We start from the raw sequence: 20,629 nt of genomic DNA, 5'->3' as shown, positions 1-20,629 counted from the left end.
GGTGATTAGAGAGACTCTGTGGTAGGGTTTTTTTTCTCCGCCCCCCCCCCCCCCCCTCTCTCCACTCCCCGGCTCTGGGGCAGTGAGGGAAGGGAAGGGAGGGGGAGGGGGGTGGAGGGGGGGGGGGGGTGGGTGCAGAGGCCGGGTTCGTCCCATCCATGCTCATGCTGTCTGTCTGTATATGTCTGGCCAGGTGGGGTTGTTCGGCATCTGATAGTGAGGGTATGCAAGCCTGGGCAGCAGCTATACGTATGTACGTACTGGCACGGCATGCGTACATCACATACAGCTACAGCTACGTACAGCTGTAGATAGAGTACTCTATTCTACGTACATACTGTACCTCGTACATAGGCGAGCATGCTCTAGAGTATGAAGAGCAGGTGTAAAAAGTAAACGGGCATCTCCTTCTGCTGTTGTGCAATCTGTGGCCTCGCCTATGTACATACCGACATTACCTACATACATAATCTCGCCTCGAGTAAGTAGTTTATTGCATACATAAACTCGGTAACACGTCAAATCACTAATTTGGGGGCGTCTGTACGCATGTGGAAGAGGTTAAGGTGGAGGTGGTGGAGGACATCTGTTGATCCGTGATTGCGGTGGATGGATGGTCGTACTGGTGCCTGAATTGTGCACTTTAGCTTTGCAAATCCCCGTTTTCATTCCCCCCCTCCTCCTCCAACCCATGCAGCCGCCGACTGGAAAATTTAGTATCGTGAAAAATTAAAAAAAGAGGAGGCAAAAAGGAAAGAAACAAGCCCCCGGACCGTTACATGTCACTCAAAAAGTCAGGTAGAGTCGAAGTCGAGTATGTCGAAAAGCCATGTGCCTGCCATTCACGTGGCAGACAGGCTACATAGCTTAGACATAGCTAGCAGCCGGTGAACTCAAAACGGTCGTCTACTTGTTAGCTACATGATACTCCACCTCCACCTACTCTATGGAGAAATAAAGAAAGAGAGAAAAAAAGAACACATGTAACTCTAGAGCTGAGTGATGATAATTATGATGCAATAGAGCGCCGCTCTCTACCCGTGCCCGCAACAGAAAGGATACGAGACTACGTAACGGCATCCCGAAAAGCCCAGGTCTAGGGTTCTCCGCGCACAGCGGGGATGCACGATGTATGATGGGGGGAGGGGGACCTGGACCGATTTACTCTACTCTGCACAGTTAGACCTTAGTCAGCGCGGGCGAGTGCTCTAGGCACAGTATGTGCGGTACATGCATGCGAGTAGAGCAGAGGTTGATGCTTGCTGGAATGCTGGTCCTCCCCGGAGTCCAGGTCGTGCCCAAACGTCTATCTACACAATCTAGGCTTGAAATTGTGTTATCGCACATAATGTACTCTCGGCCGGAGTATGTAGGAGCAGGAGGAGGAGGCTCAATTGCTTCTTCCCGCACCGTCCCCCCCGTACCAGTTCCGGCTGGACGTCGTTCCTTGGGATCTGAGGTTCAGTAACGGCCGGACGTGGTGGTGATCAATAACGGGTTACTGTTATACCTCCCGGTATTTTCGCCGACTTTGCTTTCTTTATTTTTTCTGGACAAGAGAAGAGAAAAAAAAGAAAAAAACGGCCATCATGACGGAGCTGGCTTTTTTTTTCTCTCTCCCTCTATTTTCTTTTTTCGTTTCCCTCTTCCAGAGAGAGAAGGGCAGAAAAAAAAATTCCCGCACATCTTTTTTTCTCATCCTCTTCTTCTTACGGCACATACAAGTTACATATTTTTTCATCCACGAGCAATTTACCAGCAAACTCCCCCATGCTCTCTGCGCCTAACTCTATCTATACTCTGTATTTTACGAATTCAACCGTCTGCAGGGGTAGTTGGAGGGAGGCTCAGTGGCCCGTTTAGGAAGGGGGGGCTAAACATAACCACTAGCTGTACCGTACCACTCTCTATCCCCCATGTCCCGCTGGGAGGTTATCAACACACACAACGAGGTTTCAGCGGAATTTGAAAAGTGTGTAGCTGGTATTTCTAGAAGTGAGAAACACCAGCCGAACATACATACAGCTGGCGGCGCCGCCGCCCATAAGGAAATCCCGCGGATAGATGGAAGAGAAGTGAGGGCGCGCGGGATACGATAGGATAGGGTAGGATAGGAATAGGGTAGGATTAGGATGGGATAGGATTGGAATTGGGGATATGTTGGTCTAACTTGGACAGTGAGGTTCAAAAATAAACTCCCCTTCGGAACCTCGTTCGACTTCTGCTCAGGTACGGAATTAAACGCAAGGCAAGAAAGCTGATGCGGCCGGGACCAAAAGCAAGACAATCAAGACAGTACGAGGCATATCATGGCGAGAACAGATACGAAGCAGACGTATGCACCTGAAAAGAAAGAAAGAAAAAAACTTGTTTCTGTAGATATGCAATTAACAATTATTACATCTCCATCTCCAAATATCCTGATCGCCGGCAGGAACGCCGCCACCATATTCGTGGGTAGGGTAAGGATCGAAGGCGGTACCTATGTGCTCTATAGACAAATCCGTACCTGAATCATCTGAATCATGCCCAAAAACACACTTCCTGTCCAAGACACGGAACAACCCACCGCAGTCAGTCCAGTCAGGCTGGGCGGTTAATAGTTCTTCCTTTCCAGGTAGATCTCGTATCCCCAAGATTGGCCGGTAGAGATTTGCGATAACTCATCTAATCTCTCGGCAGCGTGTTCCCATCCATCCCATTCCCCCTCCCAGCGGACCTAACCCAACAAACGGATAACACAACGGATAACCATCCACCATCCACCATCCACCACATACTATCACTCGGAAACCTTCATAACCGCCCCTCGAAATTTCCCGTGCCGCACCCGAGTACGCTTCATTTTCCACTTCCACCATATTACAATTGCAATAACTCTGTCACCCCGACACCCCCCCTGGTAGACGTTTTATCTATCTATCTACATAATCTATCTCCATCTAGCAAGCTAGCTAGCTACATGCAGTGCAAGTGCCTCTAGGTTTGCCACGCTCGCCGGGCGGACCACCGCCGAATCTCGGCTTGGGTAAATTTATGATGATTATCAGCCTTCTCCCCGTCCCAGTCTGCAGATCTGGGGTATCTTTTCTCCTCTACTCTACTCTATTCTGCTAGTGTAGTTGGAGTAGAGTATGATACTCGGCACCCCGGAGTTCCCGGGGAGCTAGGTGGCCCATACTTCAGGAACATGAAAGTCGTAATTACGGCATCTACCTTTTCTTCACCCCCCCCCCCCAAACCCCTTCCAAGAGAATAAGATAGAAGTTTCGAAAAAGGGAAAGGAAACGCGAGTTTATCCTCCGTCCTCATGTCAAATTAAACACACGTGAGAAGGTAGATTGATCATTGACACATGCGACCGTTCCGCAGACATGTGTGTGTGTACAAGCCGTTTTGGGAATACCTATACATAGGTGGGAGCGGAACCCTAACCCTCTATTTGTTTCACTTGTACTACATGTAATTAACTAGGGTTGATGAAGATAATATCTATGATAGCTATGGAATAAGCCCTAACATGTGCACGAATGGCCATGGATATATATGGATACGCGGCGACGTAACATTGAAAGATCGGAAGATCACGTAGCTTTCGCGTGCGTGTGCTGATATGATGTGCATCTAATTCGAGCTCGAATTTCTCTGTGTGATTGTGAATCTGGATCTCATGGGTTACAGGTTCTTCCACGGGGACCATGACGAATATATGTACAGTACGTGTGTCGTGCTACGGGGGGTAAGGGGGGAAGGGCATCTCATGGGATGTGTATATGTCGTGCATCGTGATTTCTTTTTGTTGGGTTCTTGTCTTCCTGAAGAAAAACCTAAAAACGTGTACATGTGTTGTGCAATGTGTGTACTTGTACTACTATAATTGTATTTATACTCATGTAGTATATAGTAATGTATGTGCGTGCCCCAAATCCAAGATATCTGTCTGTACTCCGCTGTAGAGAGTGCAGAGAGTGCATACTGATTATTACAAGCCTAGTTATCATTTCCACTCTCGCCATCCAATTGATCGCCATCCCAATATCGCAATCTTGCAACTACACATAATTAGTACATTATCAATCTCACAATCTCAACCAACCAGCCACATTCCTTTATGATATCAAAGGGAAGGGAGAAAACCTTATTCCCTAGGAATTGCATGCGGGGACTTATCTCTCTCTCTCCCTTGGAATACACATGCCGCAGCATACTGATAGACGAAGGTAAATCCCGGATCTCTGGAGTACGTACTGCTTATTACCCCCCCCCCCCCCCCTCCAGAAACCTATCGTGTAGTACGAATTCGAATGGGTTTCTCTATCTAGCTATCTGTATACCCCCTACCCAACAAGAAGGAATGGAGGCACAAGCAGGTAGGTAAGCGCCGGGCGCATGTACTCTACTCTCGTAATTGTACCTACATACGGTGGGTGCAGTATGTAGTATGTACCCCAAAACGGCCAGCAGAAGAGTTGATATGCCTCTAACTGCGCATGCGAAGGGACGACGTTGTCGATAAACACTACGTTTCAATGATCTACGGGGAACCCCGGTCACACACTTGCCATCTGCCCCCCGCAGGGTGCATGTCTGGTTTCATAGGTACTACTATTATTATTATAATATATAGATAACATGTATGTACTCTAGGAAAAAAATAAGGCCCTGCAAGCGAATAGGGGAAGCTCTCTTTTTAGATATGTTAGATGCCTTACGAGGCGGGGAAGGGAAAGAAGAAGCTGCATACCGTATGTACCTGCTTCTTACCGTGAGGATATTCAATAGCATGGTATCCGTTTCGTTTGTATTCGGGGCAAATGGACAAACCTAGGCTTGTGCTGGGAACCGTTCAATGATGATGGTAGTACACATTTTACTCGCCCACAATTGAGGGGCGGTTCTACATTCCGACGACCTCCGCTCGGTACTTGGGCGCCGGCAGATGGGTACCTACGTCGGCTGGTTGGTTTAGTTGGTCGTTCGTCGGTCGGTTGGCCAGTTTTGGTTGCACATATGCATCTCACTCAGCCTTATGTACCTATTGACGACGGTCGTCTGATGGTTATTCTCCGTGAGACATGGTAGCTTGCAGTCGGCTTGATTTGTGTGTTGATCACGATATTAAACTTGAATCTGCGTTTACTGAAAGTATTCCGAGTACGCGAGACACTGTTTGTTTACTAAATAATCCTGTGTCGCTGTAACTAGTAATGATTCTTGTACAACTACATGTACAGAAGTGGGTATGTTTAGTAGGTTTGGACCTTCATACTTCCTAGTTGTAACAACTACTTAACTTGGATAACCCTGAAGAAATTAGTAGAACATAAACCTTTTTTTTCTCGCTTATTGCTCTCCCTCATTCGTTTCGTTTGATACTACGTTGAACCTTGCTGTGTTCAGTTGCCGAGCTTTTTTGCCTTGAATCGACGGGTCGAGATCTTGGTTTCCTACTTGAACATATATCGGTACCAAAAGTAAGTTATCAATATGGTTTTACAGATGCGGCGCAGTAGATCCTGGGAGTTTCAAGGCCAGTACAAAAAGTCTTCAGGGAATCCTTGTTAAGGCATCAAAAAAAAAAGCAAGAAAAAAGGGAACAGTATGTAGCCTTATGATCGCTCGAAATGTGTTGGCCATGGCCCCAGGGGAACCCGACTCTCACTGGGTTACGGAAAGTGTCAAAAGGAGAGAAAAAAAGCGAAAATCGGCTGAGACATCTCGTTAGCCGCCATGCGTATAAGCTGACTAGAGTTCTCTATGTATGTAGTTGCTTGATTTGTTTTGTCAATTATTACCTAATTCGCGTCATCGCCTGTCATTCGCAGTTTGGGATATCACGTTGTCCTGTCACCTCACGTGGATTCATGTGGGTCATCGAGTGGTTGTGGGGGTCTGGACCCCAGGGGGGAACAGCATCGAGTCCTCGCCCGCTGGAGTAACCGAAACATAACCATAACCTACTGTGTCCGGGACACTTGTATTGAAAAGAGATCTTGTTGGACATGCTGCTCTAGGGATATCGCATCGGACGGGGTCTAAGCGGACTAATTTTCCGTTCGACGGATTGAAGATCACGGGACGTCTGATCCGTAAGATGTAGTTGTATGCCAAGTCTCGAGTGATAAGACATGGAGCTAAGCCACAGCTGAGGTCAATTAAACGTCTATGTGTTCTATGCAATCTCTTGCCGCCCATGATGATTCAGTTGGTAGAAGTTCGTGCTGTATCCACATACTTAGCGAATCTTGCATGGCTGTCTAGACAAGTGGTCAACACAAGGTCGAGATCTTGTTGGAGTTGGTTCGTGGTTCGGCCCGATGATTGGTTGCTGCGGTGGAGATGAGATGAGATGAGCAGAGCACGAGCCAGACCGCACACCCACCCAGCCAATGCGAGCCCGCTCCAGATGCAAGATCAAATTTCCAACAGAATCTGTTGATCTGCGAGTCATTTTTTGAAAAAGGTCAACTCCACTGTCGACTCGTTCTATGCAATGCACACACAGTAGTTGGTCAGTGCTTTGTCAAGCGAGGGGCATTATTGAAATCACCTTATGCTTTTTCAGTTTCTTTTGGATTGATTGATCGTCGTTGTCTGGACTGCAAGACATGGTCACGTAGGTACTCACTCCGAAACGCTATTGCGATTTCAATTATCAGTGGTCCTGGTTTCTGGGGAACGAAATATGATGTTTAATCAGATTCAAACGAGAGAAACGGTGATGTATCAGAGAAGAAAGTCTAGGTCAGTATATTTCAGCCGTCCCTCTCTCGGCTTGACCCGTGTCACCTAGACTCGCGGCTTGCTAGGCAATGTGGATACGTTCTGGCCCGCTGACGAATGTTTCACGAACGTTTGCCGCCAAGCTGAAACCTTGTTTGCAACCTGACATCCGTTAACAGTTGGATGGGAGATCTTATCAGATTACGCCATAATCGATGCTTATCCAACTGCCAAACGGGTTTACCAATAATTATAAGCTTATTAACTTGAACACATTGAAAAGCGAAACATGGGTCCATCATATCAATAATGTTAGAGCTAACCGCCCATGGCCAATACTACATAGAATTACTTAAGCATATATATAAGTGTTCTGCTCGATACTAAGACATATACCAAAGTTTTTCAAGCCCTTGGACAAGGCAATTTTCTCTTTATCTTCAAGGAATGTGGGTTATATGGTTATAGGCGTGGCATTTAAGCCTTTGGGTAAATAATTTTATCAATGCCCTACCCTATAATAATGCCCCGCGTATAATGACCAAATATTTTTTAAAACCGGTAGTGGGTTTATATCTAAGATAATTGCACTACTTCACTACATAGTATATACTTGCCACACAATTCAGCCACATATATATTGACTTGATACATTGAAGAGCTCCATCTAATTCCAACAGCTGCAGCTGATTCAGTTCCTGTGATTGAGGAAAAGATGGTCCGCAATACACTCTCTTAACGAACGTGGAAAAGGTATAAATTCCTCACTCTCGCTCTCTTCTTTCCCTGTGGATTTCTAAATAATTTACTCAATCACCACGACCAGTACCAAGTGCTCCTCTTGCATGCCGTCACCATCAACGATATCTACTACTCTAAAAACCCTCACACGTAAAGACATGATGTTATAAACAGTTGTGGCAATCTTCAAAAATGACATTCGGCATTGTGAAGGCCTGCCCATAACCTGAATTATATATACTTTGGGCTCTGAGCTTTAACCTACCCGCCAATGGCACTTCTCCGAGAGCCCGCCGCTGCTAAACTTCCCATTGAAGCAACCACAGTGGGAGACCCTGTTTGATAGCTCGAAAACTTCGGGTAGAACATCTATATGCCGCACCGTCGTGATCACATATCCGAGTGATATTTCATGATCGTATTTCCTAATTTACCTGATGGTGAAAAGGAATGGAATATATATAACAACATCTAGACCCTTAGGCCGAGATAGTCTACCGAAGCTCCCAGAGGGTAAAATGGAGGTACTGGGGAGAGGGATTATCACGCCAGGTGAGCAGAACGTCATATTAACCAGATGTATCTAGATAGATGTTCGGTGTAGCTCATAGGTCATGATCAACGATGATTGTTTACCTATATACCAGACCATCGGCTAGTGGTTAGCCGCGATCATAGTTGATAGATTCTGCGTTCGGAGTGATGTCTCATGACCCACTGCAAGGTCGCTCTTACCTACAGTCCGGGCGAGTCGACTGCTCTATCGATCACTGGGGCGGGCCGGGGGATGTACACACTAACCCGCGTGTACCCTATTCGGACCTACCTTAGCGTCGAACCGCATACAATTATAAGCCTTATTCAGCCGGCTTATCCAGAACGTAGGCTCACAATAGCCTTATCAGTACAAAAAGGTTCAGGTAAGTGCTATTTAAGCATGTTTTAAGGATGAAATAAGGCTTAAAAAAGGGTTTTTGTACTGATAAGGCTATTGTGAGCCTACGTTCTGGATAAGCCGACTGAATAAGGCTTATAATTGTATGCGGTTCGACGCTAAGGTAGCGAAGCTTGTAATCTCGAGAGCAGATACAATGCATTCCTCACAACAGAATCCTGGGAAGGATACAGCCAATACAGCACAGCACCATCATTCTATTTCGACTCCTGTGCTATCGAAACACAATCTCCATCTGTAAGACCGAGCCCTCACTGCTCTAACGCTAGTTGTTAATCTAACCTCATGCCTGATGCTCCAAGACTATTGTGTAGACCGTTTAAGTTGTGTAAAACTTTGGTAACCACCCCCGCTCCCTCCGCAACAACCAAGCTAAACCCCACCCATCCTAGCGGCACCACCACCAAGTATTAATTAAGTACCAAAAGAGCCTAAATACCCTTCCACCGCTGCCAACTTTCCAGCAAGGGGCGTATGGTTTAGGGGTATAATTTCTCATTTGCAGTGCCTCCTCGAGGCAATGGAAAATTGAGACGGTCCTGGGTTCGATTCCCAGTGCGTCCAGACTTCTTTTTTGCTTTCGCTTTGGTGTGGTGGTGGTGGGTGTGAGTGCGGATGGAGATGGGATGAAGTTTTTTCTTTCTTCTTGTAGTCGCGGTTGTGGTTGTGTGTTGGGACTGGCATTGGGGGGTGGGTTGTTGATGTGTGATTTTTGCTGGCATATATCTGGCGAGGTATTGCTTGTTGGATGGCTGTTTAAGATCGGTGTGCTCCAGCCTTCATGTTCCTATAAGCGGTGGATACATACATGTATTTGTATTATAGCCTTGCTTATTATCATAAAAGAAAAGTTAATGTAAATCCCAAATATTGGTTGTGATGTGTCTTCCAGCGCCGGTGCATGTCCAATCTGGTGCATATGTATTCTTGTATCTGATCTGAGTACAAGTATCCACATCAACATGAAAGATAGTCAAGCTCTGCAGGGTCGAATAGATACCATTGGCCCGCTCGGCCGGCCATGCCCAGCTCTGTGGCCCGAAAGCCGGGTCTCTGGGCGGCGCAAGGAGATGCGAATTGAGCCTTATATTATATAATGAGTGGTGGTGGTTATCGGGGTCTGTTCGTCTAGTTGTGCTGGCCGGTACGTATACCCGAGGATGGTTTAATTCGGGGGTTAAAGACCATATCCCGACGGCAGTGAATTCATCTGCGCACTGCCGTGCTAATTTATGTCGAGGCAAGAACATGACGATACGGTGGTCGGTAGTTAGGCATCTGCAGAAAGCGTCCGGCCGGGTGGTACTGTGTTTGTAGTGTTACGCGCGTGTTCTCAGGATTTCGACTTTGAATTGTGCTCTGACGTGACAGATAGAGGCAGGTGCGGTCTTGACGAAGTGTGTAGGTGGTTGGTGGAGATGGGAAGTGGTGAAGTGAAGTATGTTTGTGTGAGAGCCCCCCTTCCAGCAGCGGCCGGGCCTACCAGGTGTTCTTTTTTGTGCCGGCCAGGCCGAATCATCAGGCCGGTGGTATTTATATGTGCTTGCTATTTGCCAGATCTCCGAGAGTTTTTTTGGCCGATGAACCGATCAGTCGGGCTTCAGGAGCTAGCTATATAGGTAACTATAGTGCATTTATCTAGCTATAGGACCGACCCAGTATATCACGAGCGGACACGTACCACTTTAAGTTTTCGTAGGCCAATGACGTTTAGATAGAATACGTTATATTTATAATAACAAAGTGAACTACCTCAGTATAGTCAGAGCTACTCAATACAAGTATATCGTAGTCCTTCGTGAACTGCGCATATATTCAAAGTTGGGTGTATATGTAGTTCCAATCAATGGCAACCACAGTCAATGATCACGAGGCCAACAATTTCTTCCGCCCACCCTCCAAACCCACAAATAAATAACTACCAACCCCACCTACTCCCCCATATGCCTACACAACATCCTCCCGCCCGCAACCTGCACAGCACACAACCCCCCCTGCACCCTCATCCCCACCACACTCGCCACTAGTACCGCAACCGTATCCGGCGGCGCCACCGCGCTCAACAGAAACTCCCGCATCGCCCTCTCCCCCTCCTCATCCTCCTCCCCACTCCCACCGAGTAAGTGATACCCGCCTCGTGCGCGCCCTAGCTCCTTCCACACGCCCTTCGGTAGAACCCCGTTCCGCACCCGCCAGTAGGTCTCGCTGAATGCGAAGCCGCCACACAACCCCATTGCTGCGACGGCGCAGAGGACCGCTGGGGGCCCATAGAGCGTGTTGGGGAGGTTCGAGCTCATGGAGAGGCTCTCGGCGACTTGGAGGGTGAGGATTATCGCCTGGAGGAGACATAGGATTGCCGTGCCGGGCGGGCGGAAGAAGGAGATGCTGGAGCGCCCGATGAAGATGGAGAATTGGTAGACGGTGACATAGACGGGGTAGAAGTCTCTGGTATGGTGGAACACTTTATTGAGAAGTCCATGGTCGCTACTGTTGGGGAATGGTAGCGGAAAGAGAAGTGTTGGGAGTACGCCCTGGACGACGGTGTTTTCGAGGAGCATGATGAGCGCGAGGGGCGCCATGTACCGCCAGAAGAGCGGGCGGGCGATCCGCAGCTTGGAGAGCGTGGGAGGGAGGAGATGCTTTCTTCTGCTGTGCTGCTGCGCCGGCTACTGGTGGGGAGCGCCTGCCTTACGGATGTGCACCTGGGGTCGGGGAGTAGGAGGGCGTAGGTGAGAAGAATGACGACTGGGAATATTCCGATCGCGGAGATGGTTCCGCTAGGTGAGAAGTGCAGGGTAGAGGTGCTGAAGGTGTATATGAACGCACCCACCAATGCTGCACATCCACTGCCCGTGGTGTAGCCACCGAAGGCGGTACTCGGATAGTGAGAGCAGAGCTGTAGGAACGACCTGTCCATCCGATAGTCTTAGCAGGAGTTATCAGAAAATAGGGCAAGGTGGAAACAACATATCACCCAGATTGCTGCTCAGACTAGCCATAGCTATCCCCAGTAGCCTGATACCAGTATAGTCCGCCCAAGCCAGCAACTGCAGCCCAAAGAAACTACTCAGAATACAGATCGTTAGGCGCAGCGGATAGTTGACATGTGCCGTTAGCGAGTCCGCAGACGAATATAAGCTTCCTCCATGCTCCACAGTCATGCTGTTAGTGCTAGCAGTAGTGGAGGAATAAAACTTGTCCGCATCATCCTTTCCCCTGTTTTCCCTACGGAAAAGGCGGGAGAGAAGCTTGTTAGGACTGCTGCGGAGCTCGGGAAAGCGAATAAACGGGACGAGGGTGCGAACGAGTACGGAGGGCAGCGTATATGCGAAGAGAATTGACCCTATGGGCGCGCGGTCTCGTACTAGGCTGGTAGGTCTTTTATTAGAACGGGGGATATTCAGTCTTTTTTTCTTTCTGTTTCTTGTTCTTTTTCTTACTCGTTTGCTGCGGTAACGACGACACTGTTCTGGTTAGATTATAGTCTATCTGGCTGATATGGTGGCATACCTGAATTGCATAGCGATCAGAGTCCCGAATAACAGAAACGAGAGAAATAGCCGTACGCTGGGTGTGAAAATCGTACTGGCATGACTACTGGTACTGCCTTCTAGCTCTGAGGAGACGCTATCTTCGCTGCTTCTGTGGGTTTGCATGGTTGTGTATACAGATGCATAGAGCTGTGGAGTTCGGGTTGAAGTATAAGCTAAAATGAGGATGTTGGCGTTGGTTGTAGTTGATAAAACGTAGTCAGCTATGTGGGGGGGGGGGGTCTTTCTCCCCGAGCCACAGTAGCGGTGGGCGAGCGTGGGGTCAAGTCAAAACTATCACGCGGTTACAGCAGCTTTATTTGTGTGCTAGTCCAATCGGAGGTGAATATAATTTATGCCTAGAGTTCTCAAATTCAAAGGCATTAATCTCGTGGGCTCGTGCAGCATGTGGCTTTCCGCTGGATGAATTTGTTCGTCCAGTCAGTATGGAACTGGACGTGCCTACATGTGCATAGGCCTAGGCGAACTGCTGATGACCTTGTCACGATTAATAACCCTGGGCCAATCAGCTTTAAAAGAATACGCCATGAATCTAAGCTAGTCTTAGGCCGAATTATACAACTAGCAGTGGTGAGGTCAGGGCTTGAAGGTCATCGACTCTCACTCATTTATCACACACTTCTCTACAGCTGGTTTCAAAGTATTTAAATCTTTTGAATAAACTGACCCTAGGTGTCTGGTTATACTAGACGAAAATGTATGATGTGCATGTAGGTTCATTCCGGCCTGCCGCTTGGAAGCCAAACTCAAATGCCGGGTACGTAGCGAACTATAATTCTCAAAAGCCGAAAGGTTTTTGGAGAAAGGTGGGGGGAACATATGCAGGCTAAACATACATAGAAATATCGTTAGTTACACTGTACCTAAATGTAAGTACTTCCATGTAGAGTACCTGTCCCTAACAGAATCACTCTGGTAAAGATCTTCAAGCGAGTGATAGTCAGTGATTTATAGATTTGTCAGCTAGAAAGCTAATAAAGAAGCACTAATCCTTGATCACCCAATCAACGGATGGCAAGAATTCGGCTAGTCTCATCTCAGGAACGAACTTGATTTCACAGTAGTGTAAAAAAATTAATTTTAACATTCCCCGTTATGGGAGTGAAAGGTGATGATCAAATACAACATGCACCAAGTGGCGACTAATTATAAGGATACAAACTCCTAGAAACCTTCAGAACTTTCAAACTTCCTGTTGTAAAATCTTACGAACTAGAACCGCCTATGACTTTTCCCATCATATCAGATCCCCATTATATAATCTTTCCGCGCAACGAGGAGTCGCAGATCATTTCCACGCGGAAAACCTTCATTGCGAAAGTATCGGCTTTTTGATCTACTTCTCCTAGAGGCGTTTTATTCTGGCCATGTAAGTAGTAGTAAAATTTTTTCTCGATTAAAATAAGTAAATAAACATCTCTTCTTAGGTTACATAAAACATTACTTGGATTTATAATATTACGAAATTTGATTACTAAATAGTAGAATTGCGGGGTAAACCCCCATCAAAGGTTTTCTCCGCAGGGTGCCTCATATATGTCTATAATTAGATTTCTAGAATGCACTTGCTTTGGTCCTTGGATATAAAACTCCCCCGCCGCCGCCGCCGCCGCCGCCGCCCCTGCCCCCTCCCTCACCCCCCGCGGCGACGAATAGACTAGAATAGCAGACCAGTTCACACTTTCCGAGCAATCACTCCCTGGAGGCAATTCAGTATCTATATACATAAAACTTGTTCTTCGATGGTTAATCTCGAGGGGCGAGTGACTCGGGATAAATAGGCTCTACTCTTTTGTCAATATTAAAATAACCTATGCTGAGTCATACGATCCGATACTTGGCGAAGCATATGTGGTTGGGCTCAATTAATGCCGGCCTGTACAGAAGATTCATGCATCGTAACAGTATCCCGAAGCGATTGAGATTTTCGTTCGTATTTGACATTATATGCCTGTTCCAATTGCCAAATTTCTATAGGTTTATATTGTCTAGGTCCAGTAGGGTATATGTAATGAAGCAAGTAAAAAAATGAAAAGAAAGTCTATACCTCAGCGGTTCATCTTACCGTGTCATCTGACTTACCGGTCTGGCGTTTTATTCGGATCCGTTTCAATGCTGAGACGAATGGGTTGAGTTTTGTTGGTCTACTGCACTGCGGGGAGCACGCATAGTGGGGCGTGTTTACTGCACTTCGTTGTTCACCTAGTTCACCTGGAAGGTTGGGAAAACATAGCAACAGAACTGAAGTCATGAATTGCCAAATGTGCCACTCCTTAAACGAGAGCCTCCACGCCACCCTCTTCTCCACCGTTCAACTACAGTTCCCACAAAGTCGCGCCCGCCTGGCTCTCCTCGACTAAAAACAAAAAAGAGCACTGGTTAGTACTTACGGACAATTCGCAAGGTACGGGCAAATCGCTCCTTCTTCATCAGGCAAAGCTTTATCATTGAGCTTTTTCATCTCTTCATCAGTGAGTTCGAAGCCATAAACATCTGCGTTGCTCTTAATCCGGCCCGGGTTGTCACTCTTGGGTAGTGGCACAAATCCATTTTGGAGGGACCATCGCACAAGCACCTGGGGGACTGAGACGCCATGTGCCTCGGCAATGGATTGAAGGGTTGGATCATTGTTCTTCTGGGCTCGAACCAAGGGTGCATAGGCCTGTATATCTTGTTAGAATGTCGCCGGGAGAAGTCACAGGGAGGAGACGAACCTGTACGACAATGCCATTTTTCTTGCAGTAGTCGACAACTTCACGTTGTTGACACCAAGGGTGCAGCTATAAGAAAGTGAGCTTTGGTGAGCTGTGGTGAGCTGAGGTGAGCTAAGTAGATAAAAAACAAACCTCTATCTGATTCACTACTGGAGTAGTCGAGGAGAACTCTTTAAGCTGCTCTAGGTGCTTTACTCCACTATATATAATATTAGTTTTGAGGTTGGGATATTTATTATACAAAATGAGGGGGAGGGGGGACCTACAAGTTACTCACACCGATATCCTTAGTTCCTCCCTCTTTTTTCAACTCCTCCAACGCGGTCCAAAGCCCCTTTCTTCCTTCCTTTCCACTGGAAGGAGAGTGGATCAAGAATAGATCCACATACCCGAGCCCAATCCTCCCCACACTCTCCCTCAATGACTGCAGCGTTTCCTCAACGTTTCCAACGGGTTGTATAACTTTCGTAGTAACATAGACGCTCTCACGTGGTAGTCCACTCTCGCGAACTGCCTCGCCTACTTGGGCTTCGTTTTCATAGTATTGAGCTGTGTCAATGTGACGGTACCCAAGTTTAAGAGCAGTTAGGCAAGAGGCCTTGCATGTCGATCCATCTGAACGGAAGACCCCGAAGCCAATATGAGGTATTGTTTGAGATGAACCGGTGAGAGGAAGAACATCTTTGAATGATAGTTTGCCCATCTTAATTAAACGAGATTGTAAATATTTGATGGAATAGAAGGTTGGACGGATGCAAGGAGTAGTACTAGGAGCTCAAAGGTTTGGCCGAAAGCTCAAAATTTGAGGGGACGCCCCTTAAACATAGCGGGGTTAAAGGCTCGGGTATTGTGACGTAATCCAAGTATTTCCCAGTAGCAATTATTGGATTTGTCTCCTGTCACTTGCTGGAACAGCCTGTATGTAAAACTTAATAATCGCGGCTTGTTTATTACAAGTCGCGACGAATAGCCAAAACAGGTTAGCCTGTATCAAACGACCCATCTCTTCGGCTAGGTGAAGCACTGTCTGGCCTCAACCCATGTTAGGCGAATGGAAGCTATCATGTCATCTATTTACCTCCATGTACCTAAGATGTATCTACAGTACCGTACAAATCTAGCTGCCGACATGCTCTACGTTGTACATATGTATCTGGTTCGAGTATAGAAACCAATAACTACATGTAGTATTTGGTCCCTGGGTTATATTATTGTGATTGCCGGCGCCGCTCAATCGAGTCAATCAAAAAGACACTTTAAAGTGCCTTTTCCTCGTAGAAATCTTTGAACCCAGGAGAAAAGGAACGACTTTTCAGTAATTCGTGGTATGTGCATTATTATATCATTGCGTCGTTGTAGGACTTCCAGTGCGCTCTTATAATGAGCCCGTGCGTACGTTCACTCCCTCCAAAATTGCAACCATATTTATTTCTCATATAAGAGTTTACTCATGACGTTAATTGATTTAGTTCCTCGAAACGAATCTTACATGGAACATATGGGATCTAACATATTTTTATACCGCTGCGAATCTTAAGTTTTAAGCTCTCTGCCTCTATGACGGAATTTAAGTGGATAGAGGCATAGAAACGATCGCGTTTGGAATGACTACTCGTGACTGCTATATATATGTTGATCATTGCTGGAGGAGGTCGAAGGTTCCGATTATCAAAATTTTCGATTCCTGCTTGCCTCAACTAGGCCCAAATTCTTACAAAGGTCACAGTAGTCGTACTCATAATGGACCAAAACACATGTAATGTCGTGGTGTTAAACGAGCTTGAGGATTTCTTAAAACGTTCATATTTTACATCAACCCTCGATATTTCCCAACAAATCAACTCCATCAGGCCACACAGGATTCAAACAATCGTCCAGCTCCTCGAAGAACGTGAAAAATGGGTACCCAATCTACCGGCAGTAGCGATGGCAGTTCCCGGAGTTTATCCTGAGGACGAATGGGGAAGTCGACGTTTCTGTGAGTATATCCTGTGTCCCATACTTGGAGGATACTTATAAAGATAATAACCACCTTTCGAAGCGTTTTTGGAACTGTCCAGAGTTTCAAACGAGTTGGCCCACATAATGGTCTTGGACGGGGTTGTCCCAGTCGTCTCCGAGGATGATATTGTGAAAGGTCCACCTCGTGTAGCTATACTATCCCAAAGCTCCATCGAACTCCTTATAAACTTCCTGGCGCTAATCAGGATTGGTTATACTGTGGTATTAATTGCGTAAGTATATTCAATTGGGTGCTTATCTTGAATGCTGACCAAGTTTACTTTTAGGCCTCAGTGCACAGAGCGTGCTGTATCTCACCTCCTCAAAATCACGGAGAGCACACATGTACTACACTCACCATCACTCACTGAGCTTGTAGCATTATCCAAGCCTCAATCGTGCAAAAATCATACTCTACTTGATATCCCTGTGTCACAGACAGCTAAGCGATATATCACTCCAGCTGGAATTGCCGGCTCAACGACTGCATACATCCACCACACGTCTGGAACCTCGACAGGTCTTCCGAAGCCTATCCCGCAAACCCACGCAGCTGCAACCTTATACTTACCATGCCTTCCACCTGCATCTCCGACTGCAGCCTTTACTACAACACCATTGTATCATGGCGGTACGGCAGATTTGATGCGGTCACTAATGTCATCCTCGTTGCTGTGGTTATATCCACCATCAATTCCGCTGATTAGTCGCAACATTATCAAGGTTCTCCAAATTGCGGAAAGAGACAAACTACCGATAAAACTCTTTACCGCGGTTCCTTATGTTATTGAGATTTGTGCGGGGCGCGAGGAAGTCATGAAAAGAATGGTTGAAATGGATATGGTGGGGGTTGGCGGAGCACCACTAGCAGTAGAGGTCGGCACAAAGCTGGTCAGAAGAGGGGTCAAGCTTATCTCACGATTCGGAAGTAGTGAATGCGGATGTATAAAACCTACATATAATGACCTCTTACAATATTGATAAACTAACTCACGTGGTAGTTTTAATGTCATCCTATCGTGATTTCGCCACGGATCAGAATTGGGATTACCTGCGGGTTCTGCCCGGTTGCACCACCCTCCGCTTCGAGCCGCAAAAAAGCCGTGGGAAAGTTGAGCTTGTTGTCCTTCCAGGATGGCCACAAATCGTGTGTGCTATCCCATTACGATCCCCGTCGTATAATCATAACTAATCACTCGTTAGGCCAAGCCCAATCGCCCGGATGGATCTTATGCCACAGGTGATCTATTCTTGCCGCACCCCACTATAGAGAACGCGTACAAGTACGATGGACGAAGCGATCTCATGATTGTGCTCTCCAATGGGAAAAAATTCGACCCCACTCATATCGAAGAGGCCTTCAAGGAATATAGCCTGGTAAACGAGGCAATGGTTTTTGGAAACAATCGGCCATTCCCGGGGCTCCTTCTTTTTATGAACGTTCACCGAGTACTATTTGGCGGTATCAAAGAGTATGTTCAAGAGGTCAACCAAAAGACGCATATCAGAATCATGGAAGAGATGGTAGTTGTGCTGTGTGCCGATGAGCACCCCCCGAAAAACAGCAAGGGGACAGTTATGCGGGGAGCTGTTGACGAGATGTATTCTGAGGAGATACAGAAGGCATATGAGATGTTTGAATGTCACGGCTCTGGAGAAAGGATGAAAATTACAGATCTTCAGGGTGTAACGGATACAGTGCGTGCCATTGTTCGAGACATAACTGGTAAAGAGGTCGGTGACGATGTGGATTTGTTTAATTCTGGAGTTGATTCCGTCATGACTGCGCAGATACGCAACAGATTAACAAAGGTTGGTGAAGATCGAGCATGGGGTTATAATGAAACGCTAATATCTATGCAGGGTCTGGACATCCAACAGCCGCTGCCGCTGAATGTAGTTTTTGAACAAAGGACTATTGAGGGGTAAGATAATGGCCACTTTATCCTGTTATAATGGCTCCCAGATAGCCGGCTGATTCTATAATTATTCAACGGTAATATAGGGTTGTAAGGTTCATAACAACTTGTGGGGAGGCGAATGGGGTTTCTTCTGATCGGCAAGAGGAGTTGATGCTCCAGTTGGTGCAAAAATACACTGACAGCATCGGTATACGTAACACGGATCTAGGGAGGCCTACCGATACCAAAAATGACCATGTAATTGTAAGTCTATCATCCAGCTTTTTGAGGGCTCCAGAACTTATAATCTGATAATTGTCCAGATCATTACTGGTGTTACGGGGGCTTTGGGCGCTCATATATTTAATCAATTAAATAATTCTAGGGGGGTATTGCAAAGATTGTATGCCTTTGCCGTGCCAGTGATGATTCACATGCACTTTCTCGTGTTGAGAAGAGTCTAAAGGCACGTAAACTACCAGGGCTTGGTGGAGTTGGTCCTAAGGTGATGGCCATTGCTGCAGAACTAGGGTGCGAATATTTGGGGCTTGATAAAAGGATCTACGACCAACTGAAAGAGGAAGTCACACGGGTTATTCATGTAAGGAGCCTGTGTATACACTGTAAAGTGGCCTTGAAGATCTAACACTGACTCGTTTAGGCTGCTTGGGCAGTTAACTTCGTCGCATCCCTTGAAAGCTTTGAAAAAGACCATATTGCAGGTGTGATTGTTTCTCTTGTAATAAAGGATAGTAGTTCGCTTCACTAACTTCAGAGCCTAGGAGCTCACAATCTCATAAATTTAGCACTCGAATCAACAAATTGTGCGAAATTCTACTTTTGCTCTTCTACTGCAGCGGTTCTTGGCGACTTCAAACACTCCGGGACCATTCAGGAAGCCTTTACAAATGACCCTCATACCGCAGCACCACTCGGATACAGCCGTTCAAAGTGGGTCACAGAAAAGATCTGTCAGAAGTTAAGTTCCAGAGCTGCGGTCTTGAGAATTGGACAACTATGCGGAGATACAGTGCATGGTGTATGGAACGAGACTGAGGCATGGCCTTTGATGTTTGCTAGTGCAAATATCGTCAGGTGTCTTCCAGAGCTCCAAGAAGTGATCACACTTATACTCCTTGTGTGCTTATGGTGCTAGAAATTTTAAAAGATTGGGTGGGAGGCCTTTGAGTGGCCTTTCAAATAAGCCACTAGGTCATAAAAACACTGTGGCTATTATTTACCTAGCTAGGCATCCGATCCTATACAAATTCTTTTAAATTTCCGGCACCATGCGCAAGATATCTGGTAGCTTGACTAACGGGAAAATAGAAATTATCATGGCTTCCTGTCGATCTAGCAGCTCGGATTGTGCTGGACATCGCGCTAAGCGATCATTCAAATCAAGTTTCAGGCGATCCAGTATTCAATGTGGTGAACACAGATACATCAACATCATGGAGTAATGTGCTGGACTGGATACAAGAACTTGACGATGCAAAATTCAACCGAGTTTCACCTAGTGCGTGGATTAGGAAATTAGCCAACGCTAAATGTGGAACGGCGAATCCAAGTCAAAAACTTTTGGGTTTGTGGGAATCGAAAGTAAATATCCTATTATCCTTGGGGTTCTAAGTATCAACCTTTAGCTTCACTTAGAACTTCAATTAACTCTACTCCACTACAGTACGGACAAGATACGTGTTATAGCACATCTAATGATGGAGGAACCTTCGAATTTGAGACAAAGAACATGGCAACATTTTCAAACGTTCTCGGAAAACATGGGGGTTGGCAATTACATAGAAAATATGTGCAAAACATTTGGAGAAACTGGGTACAGGCAGGATTCGTTAAAGTTTAGTACCACCAAGTACAAACACAAAATTTCTTAAGTAGCTTCTCTTTCGGGGGTCTCGTAATACCACCATCTCGGGGCCATAGCTACAAAGAACCGATTTTTTCTTTTCTTTCCTTTTTTGGTATACTTTCAAAGTTTCTTGTATTAATTGACTTGAGGGCAATAGAGGGCAATAGATTGTCCAG

The 20,629-nt window shown here is 46.3% G+C and overlaps 4 protein-coding genes across 4 annotated transcripts; 2 read left to right on the top strand and 2 right to left on the bottom strand.

Annotated features, from left to right (window-relative positions):
- Nucleotides 1–2,309: 2,309 nt before the first annotated feature.
- Nucleotides 2,310–2,739, top strand: LAJ45_07825 (uncharacterized protein; the record flags this gene model as incomplete). The annotated part of the gene is made up of 3 exons (XM_046117380.1): nucleotides 2,310–2,505; nucleotides 2,604–2,617; nucleotides 2,683–2,739. 3 exons carry the CDS (start codon nucleotides 2,310–2,312, stop codon nucleotides 2,737–2,739), a joined length of 267 nt encoding a protein of 88 aa, XP_045969365.1.
- A 7,611-nt stretch (nucleotides 2,740–10,350) lies between these two features.
- On the bottom strand, nucleotides 10,351–10,977 carry LAJ45_07824 (uncharacterized protein; the record flags this gene model as incomplete). Its single annotated transcript, XM_046117379.1, has 1 exon — nucleotides 10,351–10,977. The coding sequence occupies one exon, from the start codon at nucleotides 10,975–10,977 to the stop codon at nucleotides 10,351–10,353; it is 627 nt and encodes a 208-aa protein (XP_045969364.1).
- Nucleotides 10,978–14,177: 3,200 nt separating this feature from the next.
- On the bottom strand, nucleotides 14,178–15,387 carry LAJ45_07823 (uncharacterized protein; the record flags this gene model as incomplete). The annotated part of the gene is made up of 5 exons (XM_046117378.1): nucleotides 14,218–14,269; nucleotides 14,361–14,632; nucleotides 14,685–14,750; nucleotides 14,817–14,883; nucleotides 14,951–15,387. The coding sequence occupies 5 exons, from the start codon at nucleotides 15,385–15,387 to the stop codon at nucleotides 14,218–14,220; spliced, it is 894 nt and encodes a 297-aa protein (XP_045969363.1).
- Nucleotides 15,388–16,424: 1,037 nt separating this feature from the next.
- LAJ45_07822 (uncharacterized protein) lies at nucleotides 16,425–20,447 on the top strand (the record flags this gene model as incomplete). Its single annotated transcript, XM_046117377.1, has 11 exons — nucleotides 16,425–16,662; nucleotides 16,726–16,918; nucleotides 16,973–17,628; nucleotides 17,687–17,832; nucleotides 17,889–18,610; nucleotides 18,691–18,850; nucleotides 18,972–19,187; nucleotides 19,248–19,338; nucleotides 19,393–19,625; nucleotides 19,916–20,188; nucleotides 20,271–20,447. The coding sequence occupies 11 exons, from the start codon at nucleotides 16,425–16,427 to the stop codon at nucleotides 20,445–20,447; spliced, it is 3,105 nt and encodes a 1,034-aa protein (XP_045969362.1).
- Between the last annotated feature and the right edge of the window lie 182 nt (nucleotides 20,448–20,629).

Source organism: Morchella importuna (assembly GCF_003444635.1).
Source record: "Morchella importuna strain M04M26 chromosome Unknown Morimp01GS026, whole genome shotgun sequence".
In the NCBI taxonomy this organism is placed as follows: Eukaryota; Fungi; Ascomycota; class Pezizomycetes; order Pezizales; family Morchellaceae; genus Morchella; species Morchella importuna.
This window is presented reverse-complemented; position numbering and strand designations above follow the sequence as displayed.